Here is a 26471-nt window from a genome sequence, read left to right on the forward strand (position 1 = left end):
AAAGACTTCTCAACAGCTTCTACCCCCAAGCCATAAGACTCCTGAACAGCTAATCATGGCTACCCGGACTATTTGCACTGCCCCCCCCACCCCATCTTTTTACGCTGCTGCTACTCTGTTAATTATTTATGCATAGTCACTTTAAATCTACCCACATGTACATATTACTTCAACTACCTCAACTAGCCGGTGCCCCCGCACATTGACTCTGCACCGGTACCCCCCTGTATATATAGCCTCCCTACTGTTATTTTATTTTACTTCTGCTCTTTTTTCTCAACACTTTTTTGTTGTTATTTTATTTTACTTTTTTATTAAAAATAAATGCACTGTTGGTTAAGGGCTGTAAGGAAGCATTTCACTGTAATGTCTGCACCTGTTGTATTCGGCGCATGTGGCCAATAAAATTTGATTTGATTTGATTTGATTCAGCACCATGGATAGCGCCGTGATTGATCACTCCCCCCGTTCTCTCTTGCATGAGACTCTGTAGGAGGATTTGAAAAAGTCGCTTTTTGGTAATAAAGTTCTGATGTCCCCCACTTTGAAACTCAAACAAAGTCAAGTCATAGGCCTTCAGATGAGAGAGAGATCCCAAATAGTTGGTTTCTTGGTTTTAAAAAAACGATTTTGGCTAAAGGCGTCCACATGCTTCCCAGTCGAAACAGTTCGGAAGAGTTTGTGTATATATTATGATGACATTTTTTGACGTTTTTGTTTGTCTTCGACTTTTTTCGGCTGTTCGGGCACAAAAAATTTTTTCTGGAGGCAAGCTGAAATTCAGAGCCGAAGTCTACGCCCCTTCGTCGGTGATTGGTCAACAGTAGGGATTCTTTAATAAAGTCTTTGTTGTCATTCAAAGAGAAACGACTTGTTTTCATGCACATTTTTTCATTGAGAAATACTGCACCAAACATCTTAGTTAGATGTAAAATTGCGCGACTAAGATCGTCAAAATTAATGACATATTTCTTGAGTTATCTTAGATTAATTCTTACTATTTGGAGGAAGTGTACACTGGCTACGGCGTCTCAAAACGGAAAAACAGCACTATTGCCGCTTTTTTCTCATTTTTCAAGCGAAGGTCTTTTAAGAGAGCACACTCGTTCGGTTCGGCTAGCCGAGTTAGGCTAGGCGCCAGCCGAACTGAAGCATGCTGACGCCTTAAGCCGTCCGGCTCACACACACCAGGAACCTTCCTCTTAAGCTGTTCATCCTCTACTTAAAGGCTGTTATCACCCCCTTGAGATGAGCCCTTTCCATAGGCTATAACATGTTACCTCTCCCGCCCCGAGTCGAACCAAACGCAATGCTCGGTCCCTCTGGGTGACAGAGATACACCCTATCATAATGAATCTGCTACTCACTATGTTGATAGACTGCATTTTCCCGAGCATACTTTCAACCCACCTCAACAACTCATAGGGGTAAGACAAATATACCTGTCCCTTTGTTCTATAAATCCTGCACCTATTGGAAATCATCTTGCCTCATGTGACTATAGGCCTACCTATCCCCTCCCTTGGCCGTAAAACATGTGAGATTTGGTACCCTTTGGTACACACACAGGCAAACACACACACTTGCATTTGAATGTGACAATCATTCATTGGCCATCTCCGTTTTGAAAACACTAGGGCGGCCCACCCAGAGCGTTTTGTCGGTCTCAGTAAAGTGAGAATAGCCTAAATTCTAGAATACCCCCTCTATCGCTTTAAGACGACATGTGGGAGGGGCGTGGTCAGAGACACGAAGGGAGTGAGAACGCGATTAACGTTGCACCGGTGTACAGCAACCCCTGACAGAACCACAGAGGATGCAAAGACATCACAGCTGCTATTTTACTCTGTAAATGGACTTCACTATCTTATTTTATTTATTTTTTCAAAAGAAAAACAATAGACTTTGGAAGAGTCGATAGGATCTATATCCTCTACATTTTGCCTGGTCCCTTTGTGGTGCGGATCCTAGCCTACCACAAGACAAGCCAACAGACAACGTTGTTGTGTGATGAACGCGCCCTTGTCTTGAACCTGGGGACCCGCTGAAACTGTCACGCCGATCAACGCTTTGTGAATGGGACGCATTTCACGGTGAGTTCTGCGTGGCCTATGCATGAGTTTTAAATTAGTTTCATTTATTAAACTTCATTGTGGATTTTTTATTCCTTCTTGATCATAGTGCATGCAGCTTACAAACAGACATACAGAAGCGCAGATAGGGGGGACCACGGAGGGGTGAATATTGGGAGGGGAGCCGCTTTTGTTATCATCAACCAGGCTACTTATTGTTCCCTCGTCAGTGATCCTCTGCGGTATTGAAACTAGGCTGAACTAGGGTCATTTCATGACTCTCTTTTTAACAGCTTAATTGGCCTACTTACCCCCTTTTCTATCGAGTGTAGCCTATTCCTCACATTACAAAGAACAGACCGTTGCAACACGCAAAGGTTTTGGGCGCTGCCGGGTGGCTGTTTATTGAATGCAACAATGTTGCAGAAATGACCGTAGCCAGTAGAAATAGTATCGTGTTACTTTGTTGCCTTTTCTGTAGCTGGGTTCTTGATAATTTGCTGTGTGTCTTGAAATCAATAGAATAAGACAGTGTTTTAGGTTTTCTGTTTGAATGCTCCTTTCAGTGGACTTATAGCGACTTTATATTCGACTGAAATTAATTTAGAAGTTGTGTAGCTAAAGGAAATATGGTGCGACTCAATGTTTTTCTGAAGGCAAAATGAACAGCATCGGTTGTATTGAAGGCAGTGGGGGCTGTAGCTCCTGTAGAGGTTGTCTAGACTACAGGAGCACGATACGCCATGGTTGTGGGTTCGATAAAATAATGTATGCACTAACTGTAAGTCGCTCTGGGTAAGAGTGTCTGCTAAATGACTAAAATGTAAATGTAAATGACCAAAGTCTACGATGACTGTGACTCAGGCGATATCATTTCTGTTGGACTCCATCATACCCTGTTCACAAACAACGTCATCTCCGATAGCCTACCTACTAATTGGTTGCACCAGAGCACTTTTTTTTTTTTTTTTTTTAAAGAACATGCGTTTGAGAATGGGAGAAAAATGCGTTTTTGCTAACTCACATTGATCATTAACCAACAGACATTAGATAAAGTGGAACTGCTTGTGACAGAATGGACAAACTGACCCTGTTAAGTCCAGAACTGTGCACACACACACTTTGTAGCAGACAGTTCACCTACTGTTTAGCCTCTCGTCGTGTGTGTGTGTGTGTGTGCGCGTGCGTATGTACGTACGCGCTGGTACACTGGTCCATGTGCGTGCCATTCTCCCAAACCATTACCCTCCCAGCCAGAGAAGACTGTTGACTTGGCAATCACATATGTGTCAGTGTCATGGCATCAGATCAGCTCATTGGCTGGAAGTCCTCTACTGTTTGTGTCCCAAAATGCACTACTTTTGACCAGGGCCCATAGGGACGTATATAGAGAATAGGGTGCCATTTGGGATGAAGGCCTCTGCTCTGGTCCTCCTGTCATAATGGACCATGGGGTTGTGGTTATTAGGGCAAAACATTTTTAAAAAATGTGCAACGGAAAATGAAACCAATTGTTTCTCATTGGACAAATTTAGGTAGTAGCCTACCCCCAGTTTCACTCAGGTTTCTTCCGTTTGGTTAAATCAAGAATATTGGCGGATAAATCAAATGTTTCAATTGTCATATTAAATGAATGGATCTTTTCATTTGTATTAGTCTGTGTTCCTGTGTGATAGCTGTAAACCGGTGAGTTCTGCCTTTCACCATGTACTGTGTTGGGGGGGGGGGTAAGGCCATGTCTTTCACCATGTACTGTGTTGGGGGGGGGGGGGGTAAGGCCATGTCTTTCACCATGTACTGTGTTGTGGGGGGGGGGGGTAAGGCCATGTCTTTCACCATGTACTGTGTTGTGGGGGGGGGGTAAGGCCATGTCTTTCACCATGTACTGTGTTGTGGGGGGGGGTAAGGCCATGTCTTTCACCATGTACTGTGTTGGGGGGGGGGGGGTAAGGCCATGTCTTTCACCATGTACTGTGTTGTGTTGGGGGGGGGGGTAAGGCCATGTCTTTCACCATGTACTGTGTTGGGGGGGGGGGTAAGGCCATGTCTTTCACCATGTACTGTGTTGTGGGGGGGGGGGGTAAGGCCATGTCTTTCACCATGTACTGTGTTGTGTTGGGGGGGGGGGGGTAAGGCCATGTCTTTCACCATGTACTGTGTTGGGGGGGGGGGGGGGTAATGCCATGTCTTTCACCATGTACTGTGTTGTGTTGGGGGGGGGGGGTAAGGCCATGTCTTTCACCATGTACTGTGTTGGGGGGGGGGGGTAAGGCCATGTCTTTCACCATGTACTGTGTTGGGGGGGGGGGGGGGGTAAGGCCATGTCTTTCACCATGTACTGTGTTGTGTTGGGGGGGGGGGGTAAGGCCATGTCTTTCACCATGTACTGTGTTGGGGGGGGGGGGTAAGGCCATGTCTTTCACCATGTACTGTGTTGTGGGGGGGGGGGGTAAGGCCATGTCTTTCACCATGTACTGTGTTGTGTTGGGGGGGGGGGGGTAAGGCCATGTCTTTCACCATGTACTGTGTTGGGGGGGGGGGGGGGGGTAAGGCCATGTCTTTCACCATGTACTGTGTTGTGTTGGGGGGGGGGGTAAGGCCATGTCTTTCACCATGTACTGTGTTGGGGGGGGGGGGGTAAGGCCATGTCTTTCACCATGTACTGTGTTGTGGGGGGGGGGGGGTAAGGCCATGTCTTTCACCATGTACTGTGTTGGGGGGGGGGGGGTAAGGCCATGTCTTTCACCATGTACTGTGTTGTGTTGGGGGGGGGGGGGTAAGGCCATGTCTTTCACCATGTACTGTGTTGGGGGGGGTGTAAGGCCATGTCTTATACCATGTACTGTGTTGGGGGGGGGGGGTAAGGCCATGTCTTTCACCATGTACTGTGTTGGGGGGGGGGTAAGGCCATGTCTTTCACCATGTACTGTGTTGGGGGGGGGGGGGGGGGTAAGGCCATGTCTTTCACCATGTACTGTGTTGTGGGGGGGGGGGGTAAGGCCATGTCTTTCACCATGTACTGTGTTGTGGGGGGGGGGGGTAAGGCCATGCCTTTCACCATGTACTGTGTTGGGGGGGGGGGGGGTAAGGCCATGTCTTTCACCATGTACTGTGTTGTGGGGGGCGGGGGGGGTAAGGCCATGTCTTTCACCATGTACTGTGTTGGGGGGGGGTAAGGCCATGTCTTTCACCATGTACTGTGTTGGGGGGGGGGGGGTAAGGCCATGTCTTTCACCATGTACTGTGTTGTGGGGGGGGGGGGGTGTAAGGCCATGTCTTTCACCATGTACTGTGTTGGGGGGGGGGGGGTAAGGCCATGCATCCTGCTTTAAACTGAACTCTGTCTTAGAGTGTGTGTGTGTGCATGCACATGTGTGTATGGGGGGTTGACATTCCAGGAAATTCCAACATAAACTGTTATTTTCTCCTTGGAATGTCTCTGCGGACAGCAATAGTTAGCTGAATGATACTGAGTATGTGGTGAAGGGTTGTACCCTGTAGTTTGGTTGACTGATGTTGCGTTGCAAGTTCAACACTATTAGAAGTAGGTCTTTCAGCGACCGTGGATGCTGTTTACTGGGGCAACTGTGAAAAACTGTTCTGACAGGCTTTATCCCAACTGGTACCCTATCCCCCATAATGCACTGCTTTAGACCCTGGCAGGGAATATGGTGCTGTTTGGGACATAATCTGACCAAATAGTCCTGTCTTGCTCATGGCACACAGTTCCAAAGGTCTCTAACCAACTAACTAGGTCCATGAATTGTGCACAGGAGCCAACCTTTGAGCTCTGATTCATTGGTTCACTGTTGCACAGCAAACTTTATATAACCCCTGTGATGTTGCCCCAACATCTACATTCCAAGGGGGTTTGGTGAGTCTCAAATGTCACTGTGTGAATACTGTGTTTGTTCCTGGGGCCCTTTTGTTTCAGGCCTGATCCAACATAATACTGTTGTGTGTGTGTGTGAGAGAGCGAGAGCGTACTAGTGTGATAGTAGAGTTTGTGTTCACAGGCCAGAGGAAATGTTTATTCACCAACCCCCTGCTATACAGGGTCATAGGGACGTCCAACTCTGACGTCACCCCATTGAAGTTGAATTTTAAAATGGTTACGTTAACAGATAAGGTAAGGTTTATGGTTGGGGTAAGGGTACGTGTTAAAGGGATACTTCAGGATTTTGGCAATGAAGAGTTAGATGAAGTCATGGATACCATTTTTATGTCTCCGAATCCAGTATGAGTTAAAGCTGCAATGTGCAACGTTTTCGACGACCTGACCAAATTCTCATAGAAATGTGCATTATAAATCTGTCATTCTCATTGAAAGCAAGTCTAAGAGGCGGTAAATCTGTTCTATGTACGCTATTTCTATTCTTCCTGTTCTTAAGTTTTTTGCGTTTTGTACACCAGCTTCAAACAGCTGAAAATACAATGCTTTTGGCTAGGGATAATATATTTTACAGTGGTTTAGATGCTACAATGATTCTCTACACCAGCGTTTCCCAAACTCGGTCCTGGGGACCCCAAGGGGTGCATGTTTTGGTTTTTGCCCTAGCACTACACAGCTGATTCAAATAATCAAAGTTTGATGATGAGTTGGTTATTTGAATCAGCTGTATAGTGTTAGGGCAAAACCCAAACCGTGCACCCCTTGGGGTCCCCAGGACCCAGTTTGGGAAACGCTGCTCTACACTATACGCTTGTTTTGTCACGAACTGAAATTAGACTAACTATTAGAATTTTTGCAACCAGGAAATGGCAGAGCGATTTCTGCATATTGCACCTTTTTTAAGAGGTCATTTTGCGAGCCAATGCTAACTAGCGTTAGCGCAATGACTGGAAGTCTATGGTACCTACTAGCATGCAAGCAGTTACCATAGACCAGTCATTGCTCTAACGCAAGTTAGCAACTTCTTTCAAACTGCATGCAGAGACATACAAATGGTATCCATAAGTTAATCTGAAGTAAAAACCTGTCCCCATGTTCCTCAGTGGAAAGAAGTGTACGTGTTTTTTTCATTTTTTTTTTTTTTCATTTAGCAGACGCTCTTATCCAGAGCGACTTACAGTTAGTGAGTGCATACATTTTCATACTGGCCCCCCATGGGAAACGAACCCACAACCCTGGCGTTGCAAGCGCCATGCTCTACCAACTGAGCTACAGGGGACCTGAGCTACATGATGGGATCTGACAAAGTTCTGAAGTGGTATAATTATACAGTCCTCTACTCTCTCAGAATTAGACAGTCCTCAACTCTCTCAGAATTATACAGTCCTCTACTCTCTCAGAATTATACAGTCCTCTACTCTCTCTCGTAACAATACAGTCCTCTGCTCTCTCAGAACAGATGAGTGTCAACATTCTGATGCATCTAAAGGTACCATTGAAAGGTCAGGAAGCATACAGACAGGCATGCACACACACAGTAGAGTTTAGAAGTACAGGACCACGTCATTAAAACCTTGTTGCTGCTGGTTGGTTTAGATTAGTGTGTTTATTTGGTTACAGTATGGATTGGTGTGTGTCAGAGTTCATTTCTGTTGAGATCGGAAGCTCCTACTCCCCCTGCCCTTCCTGTGGGCTCGGACCTTTATGCACTCATCACACACACGCACACTCCCCTGTACCGCCACAGTGTGTGTCAGCAGTAATTGCCATGTTGAGCTAACTGATGTCAGCGAACTTATCTCTCTCTAGTTAATTAGGACCATTCCTTTAGCGCTGTGCAGTGCAATGCAGAACACAGTTCCACAGCCATGGATGTGTTCCTCAGATGTTCACCAATTAGTCCAACCAATGAGGTCAAGTCCTTCGTCCAGCTGGTGAACTGGAAGGCCTTGTGGTTTAGGAACTGAGGAACACAGTCGTTTTAAGGAGGAAAACTTAACTTAACCACCACAATATCTTACCTCCAAGTGTATGATATAGATTGCTGAGAATTAGAATTCATTTTAATATTCCTAATCTCCTTCACCCTTTACTGTGCCCACTCTCTTTAGGGTGTGTTCTCAAAGCCATGGAGGGAGGTACCCCCTCTGAAGGCCTCTGCCTGTTTACTTCTAGATGCCACGCTCAGTACCATTTCCTCACTCTGTGCAAGGGTTGCAAAGGGAGGGTATATTACTGGAAAATGTCGAAGTTTACCAGTAAACTGCCAGAATTGTGGTAACGTTCAAGGATTTTATGTAATTTTTCACAAGACATCTAGTGGCCCTTTTGGATACTTCAGATTAACACAGGTGTCTGTAATCATCTCTGGCCCTCTGTGTGGACATATATAAATAAAATAAAATTTATATACAATATATAAAATAATGAAAGATATAAGATTTTTTTAAATAATAATAGAATGACAAAGCTGTAAAACATGATCCTAAAAATAAACCATCAACTTAGTGAATATCAGTGGTATTTAATATGAGGGTTTCAGCATGAAATATCATTTTTTTTTGTATTTTTTAAACACGCTTATTTATCCTACTATATCAATATGTCTTGGTTGTAAATGTGTTGGCGTCAATCTGGTGGCAGTTGGGAAATAGTAAATCGTTATGCCTGTGTGTCAGATACATACGTGGCTCTTCCATCTCCTCCCCCTGACCCCATCCCTCTCTCCTCCTCCCCTGACCCCATCCCTCTCTCCTCCTCCCCTGACCCCATCCCTCTCTCCTCCTCCCCTGACCCCATCCCTCTCTCCTCCTCCCCTGACCCCATCCCTCTCTCCTCCTCCCCTGACCCCATCCCTCTCTCCTCCTCCCCTGACCCCATCCCTCTCTCCTCCTCCCCTGACCCCATCCCTCTCTCCTCCTCCCCTGACCCCATCCCTCTCTTCTCTCCTCCTCCCCTGACCCCATCCCTCTCTTCTCTCCTCCTCCCCTGACCCCATCCCTCTCTTCTCTCCTCCTCCCCTGACCCCATCCTTCTTCTCTCCTCCTCCCCTGACCCCATCCCTCTTCTCTCCTCCTCCCCTGACCCCATCCTTCTCTCCTCCTCCCCTGACCCCATCCCTCTCTCCTCCTCCCCTGACCCCATCCTTCTCTCCTCCTCCCCTGACCCCATCCCTCTTCTCTCCTCCTCCCCTGACCCCATCCCTCTCTCCTCCTCCCCTGACCCCATCCCTCTCCTCCTCCCCTGACCCCATCCCTCTCTCCTCCTCCCCTGACCCCATCCCTCTCTCCTCCTCCCCTGACCCCATCCCTCTCTCCTCCTCCCCTGACCCCATCCCTCTCTCCTCCTCCCCCTGACCCCATCCCTCTCTCCTCCTCCCCTGACCCCATCCCTCTCTCCTCCTCCCCTGACCCCATCCCTCTCTCCTCCTCCCCCTGACCCCATCCCTCTCTCCTCCTCCCCTGACCCCATCCCTCTTCTCTCCTCCTCCCCTGACCCCATCCCTCTTCTCCTCCTCCACTGACCCCATCCCTCTCTTCTCCTCCTCCCCTGACCCCATCCCTCTTCTCTCCTCCTCCCCTGACCCCATCCCTCTTCTCTCCTCCTCCCCTGACCCCATCCCTCTTCTCTCCTCCTCCCCTGACCCCATCCCTCTTCTCTCCTCCTCCCCTGACCCCATCCCTCTTCTCTCCTCCTCCCCTGACCCCATCCCTCTTCTCTCCTCCTCCCCTGACCCCATCCCTCTTCTCTCCTCCTCCCCTGACCCCATCCCTCTTCTCCTCCTCCACTGACCCCATCTCTCTTCACCTCCTCCACTCCATCCCTCTTCTCCTCCTCCACTGACCCCATCCCTCTTCACCTCCTCCACTCCATCCCTCTTCACCTCCTCCACTCCATCCCTCTTCACCTCCTCCACTCCATCTCTCTTCACCTCCTCCACTCCATCCCTCTTCACCTCCTCCACTCCATCCCTCGTCACCTCCTCCACTCTCACACACACACATGTCAGGTGAGCGCTGATGGTGGGAGGTGATTGGTGTAGCAGCACTGTATGGTTTAACACTACGGCTTTCATTCACACCACAGGGTTGGTTCACACACTGCAGGGTTGGCTCACACACTTCAGGGTTCACAACACTCACCTCTGTGTGGGTCGAGGTGTGAGGAGAGACAGCGGAGTAACTAGCTCACACTGTGGTCCATATTTAGCCTGACTCTATATGCTCAGGACATCTGTCTAGCCATCAAAGGCCTGTTTTGTACATCATTACATAATTTATCCCAGACAGACTACAAAAAATTGTCAGACTCCAGCCACCCTAGTCATAGACTGTTCTCTCTGCTACCGCACGGCAAGCGGTACCGGAGCACCAAGTCTAGGTCCAAGAGGCTTCTTAACAGCTTCTACCCCCAAGCCATAAGACTCCTGAACAGCTAATCATGGCTACCTGGACTATTTGCATTGCCCCCCCACCCCCACCCCACCCCCTCTTTTACGCTGCTGCTACTCTCTGTTTATTATCTATGCATAGTCACTTTAATAACTCTACCTACATGTACATATTACCTCAATTACCTCTAACCGGTGCCCCCTCACATTGACTCGGTACCGGTACCCCCTGTATATAGCCATGCTATTTTTATTTTTACTGCTGCTCTTTAATTATTTGTTACTTTTATTTCGTATTATTTTATATACACTGCTCAAAAAAATATAGGGAACACTTAAACCACACATCCTAGATCTGAATGAATTAAATAATCTTAATAAATACTTTTTTCTTTACATAGTTGAATGTGCTGACAACAAAATCACACAAAAATGATCAATGGAAATCAAATTTATCAACCCATGGAGGTCTGGATTTGGAGTCACCCTCAAAATTAAAGTGGAAAACCACACTACAGGCTGATCCAACTTTGATGTAATGTCCTTAAAACAAGTCAAAATGAGGCTCAGTAGTGTGTGTGGCCTCCACGTGCCTGTATGACCTCCCTACAATGCCTGGGCATGCTCCTGATGAGGTGGCGGATGGTCTCCTGAGGGATCTCCTCCCAGACCTGGACTAAAGCATCCGCCAACTCCTGGACAGTCTGTGGTGCAACGTGGCGTTGGTGGATGGAGCGAGACATGATGTCCCAGATGTGCTCAATTGGATTCAGGTCTGGGGAACGGGCGGGCCAGTCCATAGCATCAATGCCTTCCTCTTGCAGGAACTGCTGACACACTCCAGCCACATGAGGTCTAGCATTGTCTTGCATTAGGAGGAACCCAGGGCCAACCACACCAGCATATGGTCTCACAAGGGGTCTGAGGATCTCATCTCGGTACCTAATGGCAGTCAGGCTACCTCTGGCGAGCACATGGAGGGCTGTGCGGCCCCCCAAAGTAATGCCACCCCACACCACGACTGACCCACCGCCAAACCGGTCATGCTGGAGGATGTTGCAGGCAGCAGAACGTTCTCCACGGCGTCTCCAGACTCTGTCACGTCTGTCACGTGCTCAGTGTGAACCTGCTTTCATCTGTGAAGAGCACAAGGCACCAGTGGCGAATTTGCCAATCTTGGTGTTCTCTGGCAAATGCCAAACGTCCTGCACAGTGTTGGGCTGTAAGCACAACCCCCACCTGTGGACGTCGGGCCCTCATACCACCCTCTGTTTCTGACCGTTTGAGCAGACACATGCACATTTGTGGCCTGCTGGAGGTCATTTTGCAGGGCTCTGGCAGTGCTCCTCCTGCTCCTCCTTGCACAAAGGCGGAGGTAGCGGTCCTGCTGCTGGGTTGTTGCCCTCCTACGGCCTCCTCCACGTCTCCTGATGTACTGGCCTGTCTCCTGGTAGCGCCTCCATGCTCTGGACACTACGCTGACAGACACAGCAAACCTTCTTGCCACAGCTCGCATTGATGTGCCATCCTGGATGAGCTGCACTACCTGAGCCACTTGTGTGGGTTGTAGACTCCGTCTCATGCTACCACTAGAGTGAAAGCACCGCCAGCATTCAAAAGTGACCAAAACATCAGCCAGGAAGCATAGGAACTGAGAAGTGGTCTGTGGTCACCACCTGCAGAACCACTTCTTTATTGGGGGTGTCTTGCTAATTGCCTATAATTTCCACCTGTTGTCTATTCCATTTGCACAACAGCATGTGAAATTTATTGTCAATCAGTGTTGCTTCCTAAGTGGACAGTTTGATTTCACAGAAGTGTGATTGACTTGGAGTTACATTGTGTTGTTTAAGTGTTCCCTTTATTTTTTTGAGCAGTGTAGTATTTTTTGGTCATTTTTTGGGGGGTATTCTTTCTTAAAACTGCATTGTTGGTTAAGGGCTTGTAAGTAAGCATTTCACTGTAAGGTCTACACCTGTTGTATTCGGCGCATGTGACAAATACATTTGATTTTAAATATAGAACATCTATTTGGCTACCAATGATTCATTGCAAATGAGCATTTCTTGACAGTGCAACATACTCCATTTGAATGACGGACCCTACTGTAAGTCATTATTGTGCTGTGTGCATGGTCCCACCCTGTTGGTCTGTGACGGTCTGATGGAGAGATAATGGGATGTTTCTCTCTGATGTCTTTGGGCTGTTCCTTTTCTAAAATGGGATGTTCAGCTCTGGTCATTGGCTGTATAGCACAACCCAGAGGCATACATTGAGTTTGGCCAGGTTTTTAGAACGGTTGCCATGTTAGCGCCTTTATTCTCGATATTTTGGTGATGTCACAATGACCCGCTGTAAATAAGCAAAACAGAGCATTGAATTTCAGGAGGTTTTTATTGATTAGTGTTCGGGGTAATATGTATCCAAGTTGTGGTGTAAACTAATTGTATATCTGCTGTCACTGGACGTCTTCTTAGGTTTTTGAAAACGATCAGAAATAAACCGCGCAACGCGGAAGCGTTATCGATGATCACTTAGCAGTGGCTACAGAGCCTTGTCACTCGGCTACGGAGGAGAAAGTGGCGCTCTCAGAACCTCTCTAGATACATGTATATGAGTCTGGCACAGCCCAGCAGCCTGCTGAGTTACTTGGTGCAGTAAAGAACGACATCTAGCAGAGACCAACGGTCTGGTGAATTACCGGGACTAGTGGCAGATCTCTGAATGGTGTAATATAACACAGGCCACTGATGATGTCTGGAGTAGTCTGGGAACGTTCCAATGTCATCAATAGTCTAGCTAGAGGACTCTACTGTAAAGGTCTGAAGAAGGCTATTCTAGTCTGTTCTTATTCCCAGGTCTTATGTATGTCCAACAGAAAGCCCAACAGTCTGGGGAATGACTGGGATAAGAGGTAGATCTCTGAAGAAACCCAGTCTAGGACAACCAATGCCTGTGTAGAATGGACTTTTAGAACAAGCCTGCCTATTTCCAGGTCTTGTGGATTGGGCCATATGTTACCCCTCCCCCCATGTGTGCGCGTCCATGCATCCGCACGTCCGCCGTGTGCGTGTGTTGAATGTCAGCTCATCAGTATGCATGGTTCATCTTTCTGACATGCTCCTAGCTCAGGCCCCATAATTCACTTCTGGGTCAAAGGTCAGGGTCATGCTGAGTGTGTTGGGGTGTGGGAGGAAGGGTGGTTTAGTGGGAATGCGTGTCTCTCTCTCTCTCTACCCCCCCCCCCCCCATCCTTTTCGATCTTTCTCTCTCTCTCTGAACATAACCTGCATGTCTCTCTCTCTCTCATCATAGTCTGTATGTTGCAAACCATATTTCACTAGGAGATATTAAAGTATTTAAATCCCATAGGGGATTATGAATACTTTAGTACAGTGGAGACAGAATATTTAAATCTATGAATGTACATTAAAGTGCCGACAGAGACCCCAGCTGTTTCCCTTATCTGTGCTGTGTTCTGGACGACGTGATATGGATGTTGGATTTTGTCAAAGAGAGTGCGTTTGTGTGTGTGTGTTGTGAAAGTGTTTGTAAAGTCAATCCCCTAGTAGTGACCCCAGAGTTCCCACGGTCACTCACCAGCAGCCTTCTCATGCTCACTCACAAACACACACACACACACACACTGTAACATTCACACAGCCACATGGATATGATACTGTTGGCTACAACAGACCAGGCCTCTGAGTCACATGTGATAAAACTGTTAGAGACGTCTGTGTGTGTGTGTCTGTGTTACATGAGAAAGCGCAGCAGAGGTATGTACCAGGGTCTGGTGGTTAATGTACCAGGGTCTGGTGGTTAATGTACCAGGGTCTGGTGGTTAATGTACCCACATTTGAAGTGAAAGTAAAGTGGTCTCGGTCTTTGGAAGTTGTGGTTTATAAAGTTTATTATAGATTGACATTTGCTTATGAATTATTCGCCTTCCCTTGCTATTTGTAGCTAGCTGGCTTTAGCCTGTCTAAAAACATAGCAAGCTAGCTAGCCTTTTTAGCTTCCCACTTCTCCATGTGAAATAATGATTTATAATGACAAAATATGGCCAGGTAAATATTCGTATACTTTCTGGTGTAACCTAAAACATTATCCCAGTTTGATATGCTGCCTGTGTATTAATTCCCATATCAACTAAAAGTAGAATGTCATCATGTTTTGGTGACAGAGAAAAAAGCACTTGTCTAGGAATGACTAGTTATTACTTCTAAACAAAATACCTTTTAGGGTGGATTCTTGTTGTTTTGGTTTACTGTTTGAACAGTCGCTGAGATTATATTTGGTTATCAATGCAAAATAGGCTACTTTGATCAATAGCCTATATATCCTATAGATCAAATCAATGAACCAAGCGACAACACTGTCCCCACACCGCGGAAGGAATGATAGGGCGTGTCTCAATTTTCAGGAAGTAAAAAAAAATATGTTGAATGCCGGAGCATATTACAAGGAGCCGCCCCTTTTAGTGATGAAAAACGAAAATTGCAATACTCCGAATCTTGAGTCTGCGAAGAGCTTGTAGTAAAGCTTAACACCTGGGTCCCCATGTTGGGTGCCACTGAGGCAGCGTGTGCTTGAGGCCTTAAGAGTGGAGGGGAGGAGTAGAGAGAGCGAGAGAAAGAGGGAGAGTGGGAGCAGAGAGAGAGGGAGGGAAGGCTTGCTTAGTTGCTTTCCATTGGACTACTACATCTTTCATGTACTGGTTGTTGTCCTCATATCATGCCACCCTGAAGCAGTGTCTCATAAATATACAGCTCTCTTTGTTTGGCATGCTTTGATTTATTCCTGCTTCCATTTTCTCTCCATACAAACATGTCAGTAGAGGATGCTGGGTAACAACAAACATTTTGGGGTATGTATCTGCTGTAGCCCCATATGTTTGTGTGTTTTAGACCGGCCTATCAGCAGACACATCACACATGTCATAGAAACACAAACAGACTTTTATTTACTCACTACAGCTAGATGGATGTTCTTCCCATAACATGGGATTGGTGTTATTAGATCAAGCTATTTGGCTGACAACATATGTGCAGTCGGTGTCATACTGGTTTTCTTTGACATCAGGAAACTACAGATATGCTTTCACTATATTAGTCAGGATTTTTAACATACTATGCGGTGTGTACCAAGAAAAGCAAGTCAAGGCGAAGTGTGTATCTGTTCAAATGTAGTACTTGTGGTGAATATCATAGCGCAGTGTTTCTCAGTCTTTTTCGAAACCAGGGACCGGCAACATATGGCTTTTCCCTCCTCAGAGGACCGCATGTAAGAAAGAGGACATCGGGTGTAGATCAGGAAGAGGACATCGGGTGTAGATCAGGAAGAGGACATCGGGTGTAGATCAGGAAGAGGACATTGGGTGTGGATCAGGAAGAGGACATTGGGTGTGGATCAGGAAGAGGACATTGGGTGTGGATCAGGAAGAGGACATTGGGTGTGGATCAGGAAGAGGACATTGGGTGTGGATCAGGAAGAGGACGTGGTGTTGCTAGCATGCGTGCAAGGCTTTTTTGGTGAAGGCTGATGCCTTCTGCAGTGCACACACACTTGATGCCTCTGCAGCCCTCAGACATTCACACAGACAGGAAGTAGGGTCGTCCGCTTGGTCTGGTGGTTTGGTAATCACGGAGACAGAAGCAGCAGGAGTGTTGTTGCCGTGGAGACAGCAGCAGGTGAGGGCATTATAAACAGGAAGTGGATTGAGGCTGTGCCTCGGCTGGCAGTTAGAGGGGCGGAGCCTCAGAGAGGGAGAACGAGGTGGAAGGCTCTGCTGGGCTGCACACTGCTGCCTGCTACCAGCTACCAGGAAACCGCCGCAGTGGAAATCTGTGGCTTCCCCCCGCCACCCATACTAAAACTGAAAACGGAGACTTTATAAATATGTTATGAGAGCAGAGCTAGGAGGGGAGAGATCTGGAAGGAGGGAGGTGTAAAGCGTTTGGTGGTGTGACTGTGGAGCAAACAAAGGACAAGGTAGCAGCATGATCAGATCAGATCACATCAGATCAGACCAGATCAACACAGGGATTGGCAGTGGAGCAGGTAAGCACATGGGTTGAAGCAGTATTTGAGTGTGTAATAATTTGTGTACTATGTAGGTCTGTGTGTGGTACAAATATTGATTTTAAGGACCCTTATTAGGGTGTGTTTTTAGCATTGCATGTGGCATAATTTTCATGTGTGACTATCTTTCCTGTTTTCTATTGCACTGCTCCTCTCCTTCAGCTCAACACCCGAGGTAACTATAGCAGCCTGGGGTAACTATAGCAGCCTGGGGTGACTATAGCAGCAGCCTGGGGTGACTATAGCAGCAGCCTGGGGTGACTATAGCAGCAGCCTGGGGTGACTATAGCAGCAGCCTGGGGTGACTGCAGCAGCAGCCAGGGGTGACTGCAGCAGCAGCCAGGGGTGACTATAGGGGTGAGGTCAGTGCAGTAGAATAGTCTGGTCTGGACACTGAAGGTCAGAACAGTAATGCAGTAATGTGTGTTGTCAGGTCAGCTGCCTGTCAGGACTCATCTCTCTCTCTCCTGGAGGAATGCTCTGAGCGCGCACACACACACACACACACACACACACACACACACTCCTACTGCATCATCTGCCTTCCCTAGCTGAAGGGCCTAGTTCTGTCTGTTCACTAAAAGCAGCATGGCCTCAATATTTGCCTGTTCCTGTCTGTTCCCTCCGGTCAAGGCTATTTCTCACTGGTTACACCACTATAGTGTGTAAAAGATTACAAGGACAGTTTCATGTTTTAAAGTAAAAGTAGAGATCTTTTGTTTTTCCCCCTCTGGTCGAGGCTATTTTTCACAGTTTACATTACATTATGCGACTGTTGTGTCTAAAACGATTTCAAGGACAAGGACATTTTCAAAGTTTCAAAGTCAAAATGGAGCGTTTGGCTTTTTCCACCGTTATGTAGTATTAGAAGGCCACTGGCAACAGTTTCTCTTTCTCTCTGTGTTCATATAGGACTGGTCTGGGGTTTAACAGTTTGGCTCTTTCTCTCTGTGTTCATATAGGACTGGTCTGGGGTTTAACAGTTTCTCTTTCTCTCTGTGTTCATATAGGACTGGTCTGGGGTTTAACAGTTTGGCTCTTTCTCTCTGTGTTCATATAGGACTGGTCTGGGGTTTAACAGTTTGGCTCTTTCTCTCTGTGTTCATATAGGACTGGTCTGGGGTTTAACAGTTTGGCTCTTTCTCTCTGTGTTCATATAGGACTGGTCTGGGGTTTAACAGTTTGGCTCTTTCGCTCTGTGTTCATATAGGACTGTGGTCTGGGGTTTTGAACCTAAATTGCAATGCTTGGTGGCAGTATAATCTGCACTTTAAAAAACCGATGGATGTGTGCCAAATTGCACCATTTACCCTATAATAGTACACTACTTTTGAGCAGAGCCCTATGGGCCCTGGTCTAAAGTAGTGCACTATGTAGGGAATATGGTGCCATTTGGACCACATTTCATGTCACATTTAGATGCCAGAGCAGTATTAGTTATCATTCCAGGGTTGAACCATGAATGCTTATGCTTCCTGTAATTAGACAGATGTTTTAGGCTCTTAGATTCTTAGACGGTTATTGGTTTAATGGGAGTTTACATTTGTGATGGCTTTGAAACGTTCTTTTAAACATAAAATCTGAGATAGTTACGGCTCTTGTTCGATGGTCATTTCACTGCAATAAATAATGTTAAAGGCACAATATAGGATATTGACTGCTGTTTTTTAAAGGTACAATCTGGGATATTTAATGTTGTTTACATTGTTATTTCACTGTAAAATGAAGGTTAAACTACAGATGAATGAGTTAGTAGCCTAAACTATCCTCCAGGACTCTGGGTTCTGTTCCTCTGCAGCACGGCTACCAGTATTACTGATTGAATGCTCTTTGTTTGTGTTGCTGTCCGTCTGACTGACACGGAGGGACCTCTCTCTGGCACCTGGGGGTGCAGCAGGAGACTGGACTGTACCACTGGTCCATTATAGAGGGGTGTTTGGGGTGCATCCGGAGACTGGACTGTACCACTGGTCCATTATAAAGGAGTGTTTGGGATGTATCAGGAGACTGGACCACTGGTCCATTTATAGAGGGGTGTTTGGGATGCATCAGGAGACTGGACTGGACCACTGGTCCATGATAGAGGGGTGTCAGATCTGAGCTTGTTTTTATCTAAAACACGTTGTTATTCACTCTTGTTTCAGAGAAATGATACGATGACATGGCAGGTTTTGTCATGATCACATCTCTAATGTTTCCCCTCCTTTTTCTTTTCAGATTGAGCCACCCTGGAACTGAAGACAAGGGTTATTGTTTCTGGGGACTGCAATGAGTGTGACATGGACTGACTTGGATTGGTATCTAACTTGAAGACTTGAAGACGCTTCTGTCTTTTAATTAATTACAAAGAGAGAGATCTGGACTACCGGGCTACTGAGGTGTGTGTGACCTCAACCAGCCACCATGCCCATCCTAAAGCAGCTGGTATCTGGTTCGTCCCAGACCAAACAGCGCCGCTCCCGTATGGACCTGACCCGGGAGATGATCAGCGCTCCCCTGGGGGACTTCCGCCACACCATGCACGTGGGGCGCAGCGGGGACGCCTTCGGGGACACCTCTTTCCTCTCCACCCACTCTGGGGAGGCTCCCCACCATGCTGAACCCGATGCCCATCCCCACTCCCCCCGCCCGGGGCTTTTATCCAGAACCTTCCGCAGCAGCAAGCGCTCCCAGTCCGTCACCAGAGTGGACCAGAGAGACTTCTCGCTAGCGCCACCCGGTGGCTCGCCCACCTTCGTGAAGAACGCTATGTCGCTCCCCTTCCTCAATGATGAAAACGGTGACCATGTTGATGGAGGACACAGGGTGCCTAAGAGCGTCTCGTCCAGCCCACTGAAACAGCTACATGAGCAGGATGGAGGTGGAGGTACCAGGCCATCTAACGGGGCCGCTGCTGGGGCCCGCTCTCTGGAGCTGGATGAGAGGAGCTTTGGGGAGCTTACTGACCTGCCCAGCCCCAGCCGCGGGTACTACGGAGGGGGGATGAAGCATGCGGTGTCGGTCATGTCGTTCCACATCGACCTGGGGCCCTCCATGTTGGGGGACATCCTGGGGGTGATGGAGAAGGAGGAGGATGATCTGGGATACGAGGAGGGGAAGAGCAGTGAGGGACGGGCCTCTCCTACACTACTCCTGGGGAGGGAGGTGGGAGGAGAGGAGGAGGAGGGAGAGGACGGGGTGGAGGTGGAAGGAGAGGAGTTGGAGGTGGAGGTGGGAGAAGAGGAGGAACCGGAAGCTGAGCTACTGCAGCTGCAGGAGGAGGAGGTCCCTGTACCTGTGAGTCCAACCAGCTCGGTAGAACCTGAGGTGGGAGAGGACGAGGGGGCACCCTACACCCCAGAGCCCTGCCCTAAACACCTGCAGCACCAATTGGATACCTGCTCTGTGTCCAGCTCTGCCTCTACCTCTGGCTCCGCCCACATGGTGCAGGAGAAACCAGCCGGCCAGCTCCACGTGGGGGATACGGACAGCGCCACTTTCAGCGCCCCACCTGAGGAGGAGGAGGAGGTGGGAAAGTTTTCTTCCTTCTTGGAGGACGAGGATGATGAGATCCGTGTATGAAACGAGATGTACAAGCTCAAACCATATACGGAGCGGATAAGTGTGGATTAATACAGATGGATAGATTCTATACTGGGTGGATATGGATGAGTACAGATGGATAGATTCTATACTGGGTGGATATGGATGAGTACAGATGGATATATTCTATACTGGGTGGATATGGATGAGTACAGATGGATAGATTCTATACTGGGTGGATATGGATGAGTACAGATGGATATATTCTATACTGGGTGGATATGGATGAATACAGATGGATAGATTCTATAGTGGGTGGATATGGATGAATACAGATGGATAGATTCTATACTGGGTGGATATGGATGAGTACAGATGGATATATTCTATACTGGGTGGATATGGATGAGTACAGATGGATAGATTCTATAGTGGGTGGATATGGATGAGTACAGATGGATAGATTCTATACTGGGTGGATATGGATGAGTACAGATGGATATATTCTATACTGGGTGGATATGGATTACAGATGGATATATTCTATACTGGGTGGATATGGATGAATACAGATGGATAGATTCTATAGTGGGTGGATATGGATGAATACAGATGGATAGATTCTATACTGGGTGGATATGGATGAGTACAGTACAAAGTCAAGTCTATAAAGCCCCATATCACAACAGAGACGTATAGACTGGATGGCTTACAGGGTGGTATGGATGACGTGTTGAGTTGATAATGAATGAATGAATTACTACTGTGGATGAAACTCTACTACTATAAAGCCCCATACTATGACAGAGATGTACAGTCTATACTGGGTGGGTATGGATCACAGTGCAGCAGCAGTACCTCCTCTGGTAGTGTGGATGACGTGTTGATACAACAATAAACTAATACTGTGGATCAAACTCTACTCTATGTATAGTCTGGGTGGTCTGGATAGGAGAGTTCTAGTACAGCACCTCTTCTGATAGTGTGGACGACATGTTGAATTAAATAGAAAACAACCGTCTACTGCTCCCTCTGTGCTTCCTGTGAGAATACAAACATCTGGACATAGAGACATGTGGACTGGGATCTGTGGACTGGGGTCTGTGGACTGGGATCTGTGGACTGGGATCTGTGGACTGGGATCTGTGGACTGGGATCCGTGGACTGGGATCCGTGGACTGGGGTCTGTGGACTGGGGTCTGTGGACTGGGGTCTGTGGACTGGGGTCTGTGGACTGGGATCCGTGGACTGGGATCCGTGGACTGGGATCCGTGGACTGGGATCCGTGGACTGGGATCCGTGGACTGGGATCTTGCTTCATGGAGAAAGGGAAAGACAGTCTGTAGGACACCGGCTCCTTCTGGATGAAAACAAACACCATCTGTTACATACAGAACAGCTCGCTAACTTCTCCCACACACACCACATTACAGCAACTCACTGTCTGTCTGTCTGTCTGTACACTGAGAGAACTGACATGGAAGAGCAGTCCAAGTGGGAAAACTCATGAATTTAGGAGACACACTTAAGAAAAGAAAATAACATTTGATAAACAACAAAAAACACTGTCATGACTTTATTAAGCCTCTGTCCAGGACTATTCACTCGCCTTACATGTGTCATAATAATATGGGATTTTCTTAATTGATCATTTGTGCCATTTTTTATGTGATTTAGCTCCTCTCTTGGTCTGTGCTCCTCACTGCCTGTTATGTGGAACAGTGTTGGTGTAATCAAGTGGTCTGGCCGGAACAGAGAGCTACTGTTACTGCGGTGATTGGGACCTGGCTGCCTGTCTGTCACAATAAAAGGCTTGTGTTGTGTGTATCACTCCACCAGCTGTGATGAGACTTTGTCCATGCTAGAGCCTGCTAGAGAATTGTGACTAGAGCCTGCTAGCTATAACGTCTTGACTAGAGCCTGCTAGCTATAACGTCTTGACTAGAGCCTGCTAGCTATAACGTCTTGACTAGAGCCTGCTAGCTATAACATCGTAACTAGAGCCTGCTAGCTATAACGTCTTGACTAGAGCCTGCTAGCTATAACGTCTTGACTAGAGCCTGCTAGCTATAACATCGTGACTAGAGCCTGCTAGCTATAACATCGTGACTAGAGCCTGCTAGCTATAACATCGTGACTAGAGCCTGCTAGCTATAACATCGTGACTAGAGCCTGCTAGCTATAACGTCTTGACTAGAGCCTGCTAGCTATAACGTCTTGACTAGAGCCTGCTAGCTATAACGTCTTGACTAGAGCCTGCTAGCTATAACATCGTGACTAGAGCCTGCTAGCTATAACATCGTGACTCTCAGAACGATAGATAATCTATTTAGTTCATTGTTACATCAACACCAGTTCTGTTTCAGATTCTAACTGACACATTTTCCTCACGTTATCAGTGACATGTTACACACATTCATTACTGTGACGTTACACAAGTCACCTATTTGTCGGTTGGTGTTTGTGCCTCAACCTCTTTGATATAGTACTGGATAACATGGGCCGGAGGAGCTGTTTAGCCTTCACTCTCTCTGCCTGATGCTGTTGGTAAACTAGCATTAGGAGGGTCATAAAGCAGACAGATGGAAGCATAGGACCTGTGGTGATTATAAAACACTGATTACAGCAGGACGTTTAGAGCGGAGAGAAGTGTGTGTGTTTCTCTTTCTCCACCTGCAGATCAGGATAGATCAGGTTAGATCGTGTTAGATCAGGTTAGATCGTGTTAGATCAGGATAGATCGTGTTGGATCAGGATAGATCAGGTTAGATCGTGTTAGATCAGGATAGATCAGGATAGATCGTGTTAGATCAGGATAGATCAGGTTAGATCAGGATAGATCAGGTTAGATCAGGTTAGATCGTGTTAGATCAGGATAGATCAGGATAGATCGTGTTAGATCAGGATAGATCAGGTTAGATCGTGTTAGATCAGGATAGATCAGGATAGATCAGGTTAGATCGTGTTAGATCAGGATAGATCAGGTTAGATCGTGATAGATCAGGTTAGATCAGGTTAGATCATGTTAGATCAGGATAGATCAGGATAGATCGTGTTAGATCGTGTTAGATCAGGATAGATCAGGATAGATCGTGTTAGATCAGGATAGATCAGGTTAGATCGTGTTAGATCAGGATAGATCAGGATAGATCAGGTTAGATCGTGTTAGATCAGGTTAGATCGTGATAGATCAGGTTAGATCGTGATAGATCAGGATAGATCAGGATAGATCAGGTTAGATCATGTTAGATCAGGATAGATCAGGATATATCAGGTTAGATCGTGTTAGATCAGGATAGATCAGGATAGATCAGGTTAGATCGTGTTAGATCAGGATAGATCAGGATAGATCAGGATAGATCAGGTTAGATCGTGTTAGATCAGGATAGATCAGGTTAGATCGTGTTAGATCAGGATAGATCGTGTTAGATCAGGATAGATCCGTTTTGTGAGATTCGGATGCAAATTCTCTGATTCTATTTGCCCATGATTTTTCTATAGTTCTCTAAAATGAAAATCCTTTTGCAAGTGTTTGTCAGTCAGGTTCTGCAATCATGTCAGAGCAAACAGGCTACAGAGTGTCTGATAATAACAGCTAACCACTTCCTTCCTTCCTTCCTTCCCCACTTAAGAAAGAGAGTTAGAAACTGTTCAGAGCTGCAGTAGTCTAGTGCACCTGGCCTAGTGCACTACATGAACATGTTGGCTGCCTCCCAAATGGCACCCTATTCCTTATGTGTCCTGGTCCAAAGTAGTGTACTGTATAGGGAATAGGGTGCCATTCGGGACAGTTTTCCCTCACCTCTAGTGCCCTCACCAGGACAGTCCAGCTGTCTCACTATTGAACTGGGACTTTAGTGTTCATTAGGGCACAGCATAGCAAAATATGTGTTAATGAAAGATGTGTATAAATATGCGTGTCTGGCCTCAGAAAAGCATTATTGAAAAAGAAGACTGGTTCACAGGTATCTGTACGGGGATGCATGAAGATGGTTGACTGTTCCTTTTATAAAGTATGTGTGGGCAGCAGTGAACAGACGTTATTCCAGGTATCTTTTAATAGTGTATATTAATTCTCAGTCATAACTGAGGCTGCGTCCCAAATGGCACCCTATTCCCTATATAGTGCACTAGTGACCAGAAGTAGTGCACTGTAAAGGGATTAGGGTGTCATTTGGGACGAATCCTAGGACTGACCAATGAGCATCAGTAATAAAATCACATATAACTTTGATTATGGAACTCTGTTATGAGAGCCTGTCAAGACTTCTGGCCCTGCCTCCTTGATTGATTAATCACTGTAGATATCCAGTTATTAAAGGTCAAATATTCTGGCCCTGCCTCTTTGTTGATTAATCACTGTAGATATCTAGTTATTAAAGGTCAAATCTTCTGGCCCTGCCTCTTTATTGATTTAATCATTGAACTTATTTTTTATTATTAAAGGCTCCCTCTCTGATTTCAGTCAAGCCAGAAATAAATACTGTATAATTGTTTCAACATTTCATCTCCTTGAAATGAAAGATGAAAAACAGAATTGATTTGTTACAGTATATTCATGTCAGTCTGGTTGACGAGGCTATATTCACCGTTCTTTCTCCACTTTAACACTAACAGTCAAATATTCACAATTGCCCACGGTTAGAATCATGAGAGGCTGCAATGAAAGCAACATGGAGGATTCTGTTGCTATTTCCTACGTATGTTTGTGTTGAAGCTGTATATTATCTCCGGCTATTCTTTCTCTTTATTGTCTTTGTGTAAGAATAATGTATACACGCTCTCCTTACTCTCCCAAATAACTGCTATATTTTGTAATAAAATAAAAGCTGGCCATCTTTACCCACCCGTCTGGTATGTTTTAGAGTCATGTTGCTGTGTTTGCTTCCTGCCATTTGAAAAGATGACATACTGTTCTCACATGCCCTGTTTTTAAGCAGATCTCACATGCCGTGTTTTTAAGCAGATGCTTACGGGATGAAAGAATATGTTCTAAAAAAAGGTCAACAAAGTCTCTAAGGCTGTGTTTACACAGGCAGCCCAATTCTGATATCTTGACCAATCGGATTAGATCTTTTGCTAATAATTGGGCAAAATATCAGAATTGCTCTGCCCGCCTATTCCCCCAGGTGCTTTGTCGTCAATGTTTCAACCCCTATGTCTTCATTAGATTTTATTGGTAGCATCCCCTTGTCAGCCCCTGACATGTACAGGGGGAGGACCAGAGGGTGGAGGACAGGGGGAGGAGGACCAGAGGGTGGAGGACATGGGGAGGAGGACCAGAGGGTGGAGAACAGGGGGAGGACCAGAGGGAGGAGGACAGTACTTTGTCTATATATTCTGTCTGTATTGTCTGTTTGTGGTCAGCACCATTTTCAGCAGGACAAATTCCTGGTAATGTAAATGTAGTTGGTGAATCGATATCATCTACATTACATTTACGTCATTTAGCAGACGCTCTTATCCAGAGCGACTTACAAATTGGTGCATTCACCTTATAGCCAGTGGGATAACCACTTTACAATATGTTATTTCTTTTTATATTTTTTTTTTTGGGGGGGTGGGGTAAGGGGGGGTAGAATGATTACTTTATCCTATCCCAGGTATTCCTTAAAGAGGTCGGGTTTCAAGTGTCTCCGGAAGGTGGTGAGTGACTCCGCTGACCTGGCATCGTGAGGGAGCTTGTTCCACCATTGGGGTGCCAGAGCAGCGAACAGTTTTGACTGGGCTGAGCGGGAACTGTGCTTCCGCAGAGGTAGGGGGGCCAGCAGACCAGAGGTGGATGAACGCAATGCCCTCGTTTGGGTGTAGGGACTGATCAGAGCCTGAAGGTACGGAGGTGCCGTTCCCCTCACGGCTCCGTAGGCAAGCACCATGGTCTTGTAGCAGATGCGAGAGTGTGCGGAGGAGCGGGGTGACGTGAGAGAACTTGGGAAGGTTGAACACCAGACTGGCTGCGGCATTCTGGATGAGTTGTAGGGGTTTAATGGCACAGGCAGGGAGCCCAGCCAACAGTGAGTTGCAGTAATCCAGACGGGAGATGACAAGTGCCTGGATTAGGACCTGTGCCGCTTCCTGTGTAAGGCAGGGTCGTACTCTCCGAATGTTGTAGAGCATGAACCTACAGGATCGGGTCACTGCCTTGATGTTAGCGGAGAACGACAGGGTGTTGTCCAGGGTCACGCCAAGGCTCTTTGCACTCTGGGAGGAGGACACAACGGAGTTGTCAACAGTGATGGCGAGATCATGGAACGGGCAGTCCTTCCCCGGGAGGAAGAGCAGCTCCGTCTTGCCGAGGTTCAGCTTGAGGTGGTGATCCGTCATCCACACTGATATGTCTGCCAGACATGCAGAGATGTGATTCGCCACCTGGTTATCAGAAGGGGGAAAGGAGAAGATTAGTTGTGTGTCGTCTGCGTAGCAATGATAGGAGAGGCCATGTGAGGATATGTGACTTGGTGTATAGCGAGAATAGGAGAGTGCCTAGAACTGAGCTCTGGGGGACACCAGT

At 46.8% G+C, this 26471-nt stretch overlaps 1 protein-coding gene across 3 annotated transcripts; it reads left to right on the plus strand.

Moving 5' to 3' along the window:
• Nucleotides 1–1775: 1775 nt before the first annotated feature.
• LOC311104045 (cdc42 effector protein 4-like) lies at nt 1776–24802 on the plus strand. Of its 3 annotated transcripts, XR_014610133.1 has the most exons (3): nt 1776–2093; nt 18656–24281; nt 24343–24802. XR_014610133.1 is itself a non-coding variant. In XM_084145697.1 (2 exons), exon 2 carries the CDS (start codon nt 18842–18844, stop codon nt 19997–19999), a length of 1158 nt encoding a protein of 385 aa, XP_084001823.1. In that variant the 5' UTR covers nt 1776–2093; nt 18656–18841; the 3' UTR covers nt 20000–24802. The 3 variants fall into 3 exon arrangements, 2 of the variants coding, with proteins under 2 accessions (XP_084001823.1, XP_084001824.1); XM_084145697.1 differs by having other exon boundaries at nt 18656–24802; XM_084145698.1 differs by lacking the exon at nt 1776–2093 and adding an exon at nt 15446–16417 and having other exon boundaries at nt 18656–24802.
• Nucleotides 24803–26471: the final 1669 nt, after the last annotated feature.

This window comes from Coregonus lavaretus (genome assembly GCF_964263955.1).
Source record: "Coregonus lavaretus genome assembly, chromosome: 28".
In the NCBI taxonomy this organism is placed as follows: Eukaryota; Metazoa; Chordata; class Actinopteri; order Salmoniformes; family Salmonidae; genus Coregonus; species Coregonus lavaretus.

Excerpts from the sequence above, each read along its gene's own strand:
- LOC311104045 (XM_084145697.1), top strand. The coding sequence starts at position 18,842 with ATGCCCATCCTAAAGCAGCTGGTATCTGGTTCGTCCCAGACCAAACAG.